The sequence below is a fragment of the Myotis davidii genome, unplaced genomic scaffold (assembly GCF_000327345.1).
Source record: "Myotis davidii unplaced genomic scaffold, ASM32734v1 scaffold327, whole genome shotgun sequence".
Taxonomy (NCBI): Eukaryota; Metazoa; Chordata; class Mammalia; order Chiroptera; family Vespertilionidae; genus Myotis; species Myotis davidii.
This window is the reverse complement of record NW_006298628.1, coordinates 1238267-1243043: the sequence shown is the minus strand read 5'-3', so window position 1 is coordinate 1243043 and position 4777 is coordinate 1238267. Positions and strand designations below refer to the sequence as shown.

At 58.0% G+C, this 4777-nt stretch overlaps 1 protein-coding gene across 2 annotated transcripts in view; it reads left to right on the top strand.

Annotated features, from left to right (window-relative positions):
- The window catches only part of MYCBPAP (MYCBP associated protein), a 28994-nt gene extending 27163 nt beyond the window's left edge, over nucleotides 1–1831 (top strand). Inside the window, exons 18-19 of one of the 2 annotated variants that reach the window (XM_015570845.1) lie at nucleotides 117–297; nucleotides 1657–1831. In XM_015570845.1, the coding sequence (XP_015426331.1) occupies nucleotides 117–297; nucleotides 1657–1758 (283 nt within the window). In that variant the 3' untranslated portion in view covers nucleotides 1759–1831. Of the gene's footprint in view, nucleotides 1–116; nucleotides 298–1656 lie in introns of those variants that run through there. The other variant, XM_015570844.1, reaches the window with a different exon arrangement.
- Nucleotides 1832–4777: the final 2946 nt, after the last annotated feature.

Sequence of the window (4777 nt, the reverse complement as noted above, 5' to 3'; positions counted from 1 at the left end):
CCAGACACGGTCTGGCCCGGGGCAACACGGGCCTCTCGCAGTGGCTGTTCTGGAGCAGGCCCCGGGACCTCCCTCCGGGGCTCACGAAGGCGACACGTGTCTCCTCTGTCTCCTCTCTCCAAGCAGGACCGGTTGAACAGCAAGAAGCTGAAGGCAAAGGACGACAAGAAACCTGCGAAATCTTCCAGTCGGGACAGGCTCAACGTGGAGGACCCTGCCCCCGACATCATCGTCTCGTCTCAGGAGCCCATCGATCCCCTGGTCCTGGAGAAATACTCCCAGAGGATGTACATGGAGGTGAGGGCACAGCCCAGGGCTCCGCCTTCCTCTCCCTCACACCCGTTCCTTCTGCAAATGATAAGCGCCTACTGCATCCACAGTGGAAGCGGCGCTGCCCTTGTGAGGGGCAGCCTATTGTGTGAGACAGACTCTGTGAATGGCGATGAGCACTGAGGAAGAGAGAAACAGACCAGAGCCAGGGGGACAACAAAAGGCCCAGGGGGAACAGCGGGGGGGCGGGGGGGGCTCATCGAAAAGGTGACATCAAACAGACTTGAAGGAAGGTGGGGGAGGCCCTGTGGACCCCTGTGGAGCAGTGCCCTAGGGAGAGGAAGCAACTAATGCCAGGGGAGGGAGGAGCCAGGAGGATAGGGGGCAGAGGGGCCACCAAGAGGGGGAAGGTCATGTGGGGCTTTGTAGGCTATGTGAGGACTCAGGGTTTTTCTGAGTGAAACGAGAAACCATGCAGGGATTTGAATAGAAGAGTGACATGGTCTGACTTTGGGGAAACAGACTCCGTGTGTCAGAGAGCATCTTGGCCACCTGTTCCTTGGGGGAAACACCACGCTGAGTGGATTTCTAGCAAGCATAAGGGTTTTGAAACCCCAGAGAGACTCCATGGCAATGCCCTCTTCAGCAGTCGGCCCTGAGAAACTCATCATGTGTTGCGTTGGGTTTGCAGTTACAGTTGCTGTTAGTTTCGGGGGTGGGGAGGGGGGCGGTCTATAAAGCGACATTCAGTCTGTCCGTCTCACGGCAAGGCTTTGTCCTCCTCTGGCGTGGACAGCTGGGTGGCTGGGATTATGTCTGCACTGTGGGGACACCCTGGATCTCATTTGATCAGAAGCCCCCTATGCTGCTGGTGACATCCCTGAGATGTCTGAAGGCTGATGGAGGCAAGTTATCGTAGGTCTCTGAGGCCCCGCACGGTGGCCTTTCTCAGCTTTCTGAAATTCAGAATCGACTTGCTGAGGCGTGTGTGGTCCAGCCCCACGTAGGGAGCAGTTTTGGAAACGTTTCAGTATGTGGGTCTGTGATCTTACAGGAAGGAAAGTTGGCGCCTGTGAGGCCAGAGTAGGATTGGGCCACCCCAAGGGAGTAAATGGGCACTGCTCCCCGGACCCCAGAATTGCCCCTTTCACCATCCCGGGCCCCAGTGTCCCCATTCGTCCCAGGGCCCAGACTGGTTTGAAAAATGCAACTCCTTGCAAAAACCAAAGTTCTACAGAAATTCTCACGACACGGGTCTTGTCCCCTCTCGAGCTGTTCTCAGTGTGGAGTGAGCACGCCCACCCTCGTAGCACAGTGGGTGCTGCCTCGTGGAGGTGTTTTCCACAGAGCAAGCCGTAGCCAGTGACGTGTGTCCGGTTCTTCCAGGTCTACGGGCTGCTGGACACCATGGTGACGGACCTAATGGTCCTGGCTGATGAGCTCAACCCCCAGCGGGACGTTGAGCAGCCTTTGCGTCCTTGCACTTGACTCAGGTGAGCAAGCAGCCTTCTGGGCACCTGGTTAACAAACAAATCAATAAAGAGCCTTTAAGTTCCTACCACTTCCCTCAGGCTTCATGTCGTGAATGCCGCCTCCTTGATGAAAGCAGCTCATGGCCCAGGTCCTCCCAGGTGGTCCCACCTGCCATCAGGCCTCCCCCACCCCACCCTGTCTCAGTTCCTGGGGTCACCCAACAGGCAGAGAGAGGAACGCACCTGGGGAGGTGATATGTGGGATGATGAACCTCAGAGAAAGTTGGTAGCAGGAGAAGGAATGGAGCGGATGGGAGGACAGATAGCATCACGCCTCCTAGTTCCTGCTCCTGGCCTTCCTTGCCCCACACGTTTGGGGTAGTGGTTCCTGGAGCCGGGTCTTCCCCAAGTGTCATCACCAAGCGTGACAATGTATGAGGCTAGGGAACTAGACGCCCTGGGACCTGGCTCCCTGAGACCCTCCCACTGCAGCTGGGGCCGAGGGCCCCGTCCCAGTGTCTGAGGGCGCGCTCGCCATCCTCCTCACCCCTAGAGGCTGGATCCTTTTGTCCTCAGCCAGAGGTTACCGTTCTGGATTTCAGCGTGGGATCCTACAGCAGTGGTTCTCAACCTTCCTAATGCCGCGACCCTTTCATACAGGTCCTCATGTTGTGGTGACCCCCGATTTCATTGTTACAAATTGAACATAATTAAAGTATAGTGATTCATCACAAAAACAGTATGTAATTATATATGTGGACCCACAGGTTGAGAACCGCTGTCCTACCGGAAGGAAAGCTGGTGCCTGCTAGACTCAGCGGTTCTCAACCTGTGGGTCGCGACCCCTGAAAATACATCCTGCAGATCAGATATTTACATGACGATTCATAACAGGAGCAAAATTACAGTGATGAAGTAGCAACGAAAATAATGTTATGGTTGGGGGTCACCACAACAGAAGGAACTGTACTAAAGGATCGCGGCATTAGGAAGGTTGAGCACCCCTGTTAGAGCCTCTGGCCTTTGCGCCAGGAAGGTGCAGTCATATCAAGGCAGGAACCACCAGGACCACGCATTCTGAAAGAGGAGCCCACGTCACGGTGGCTTTTCAAATCTACCCCCTGTAGCCACAGATGGGGTGTACATTTTACCAACAGGGTTCCCAGCTCCTTTGGAGGGATTTCAGAGATGGACTTGCAGCGGTTCTCAACCTGTGGGTCGCGACCCCTGAAAATACATCCTGCAGATCAGATATTTACATGACGATTCATAACAGGAGCAAAATTACAGTGATGAAGTAGCAACGAAAATAATGTTATGGTTGGGGGTCACCACAACAGAAGGAACTGTACTAAAGGATCGCGGCATTAGGAAGGTTGAGCACCCCACCCCTGGTAGAGCCTCTGGCCTCCTTGCGCCACTTTTCTGCCTTAAAACCGGCCTCTGGACTTTACCCTCCGCCCCTCGCTGGGAGAATGTGAAGTGGGCAAGAGATGGCTCTCAGGAAGAAAGGTGCTGTTAGCGCAGACTCTGTACCATCCTTGTTCTCTGGCCCCCAGGCTCCCCGAGTCTGACAAACAGCGTTGCTAATGGTGGGCTTGTTGCCTGAAGTGCCGATGGAGCAGAGGTGGGAGCGGGAGGCTGAGGGGGTCGCCCACCCCGTGGTTTTGCATTCGATGCTTCTGCAAAGGAAGGACCTCATGGGCCTCGAGCCTCCTTCCGTTGAGGCAGAGGAGGAGGTTTAGAGAGAGCAGAGCACTTCCTGTTGTCGGGGCTGTGCCTGGAGTCCTGATGCCCCTGTCAGGATGGCCAAGAGGGCCAGCTGGGAGCCCACAGCAGGCCCCAGGGAAAGGTCCTTCTGGGGAGTGGGAGGGGGGCGGCGGGTTGGAGCCCCCTGGCCGTCTCCCTTCCGTTGAGGAGGCAGGGGAAGGGTTAACTCACTGCCGGGTGGGAGTGGGCCACCAGCACAGGCTCTCAAGCAGCACCTCCCCTCGGGCATTGGCAGCGGCAAGCCTCCCACCCACCTCGGAAGGTGCCGCCCGCCTGGCCAGCAGGAAGGGGTTAACACGCCTGCGCTGCCTCCTGTGTCCTGTTACTGCTGAGGCAGACCTGCCGGGCCAGCTGAGCAACTTTCCTTCCGAGTGCTGCCTGCCTGCCGGCCGGGCATCCAGGAGACCAGCGGACAAGAGGCAGAGCTGCAGCCCATTCTGGGGACCCTGCCGCGCCCTTCCGAGGGGTCTGCGCCTCCTGGGAGAGGGTGGGTCTCCGGGACAAGGGTCGGTGGTGGATGGCTCTGGGGACGCTCCTGAAGCTGTGCCGTCCCCCTGCCGTGCAGGTTGGAGGGTCATTGCAGAGGCTGCTTGTGGTCCCGGGGCAGGGACCAAGGGAGCCTGCACCAGAGGTAAGCTGGCCCCTCCCTGGCAGCGGCGGTGCCCTAATGGAAGGTTTGGGGCTTAGTCTCCCTCCCAGGTTGTGGGGAAAGGGGTGAGGAGGGCAGGGCGGTGGGGTGGGCCTCCAGTGGCTCTCCTGCCTGCAGCCCCTCCCTCCCTGCTGTCCCCAGGAAGAAGGACTGGGGGCTTGCTCCCCATCCTGGGACTAGCATCTTTGGTGGCATTCCCCATAGATTCCTGCTCCTCTCTACCAACCCCTTCTCCTCAGCCCTGATGCACCTTTAGGCTCAGGGCATCCCCTACCCAACTCCAGTGCCCCCAGTACCTAAGCTTAGAGCCAGAGGGCACCACCCTGTCCCTCCAGCAGCAAGCATTAGGGCACTGCCACTCCCCCCACTGCGCTTGCTGGACCCGATGGGGGCAGGGGCCAGAGTCTGCCTTAGCAGACAGAGGATGGGAGGGGGTGTGCACTGGTGGGGCACCCACAGACATTGGAAAAACTCTGGACATCTGGGTTCCTTCCTCACTCTGGGGATGCCACCTGCTCCTCAGTCCTGACAGGTCCCCCAGTCCTCTGGGCCCTGGGAAGAGCAGCCCCCTCCCCACTATAACATTCCCCTTGGGACCCTAATATAGGTGAGAGCT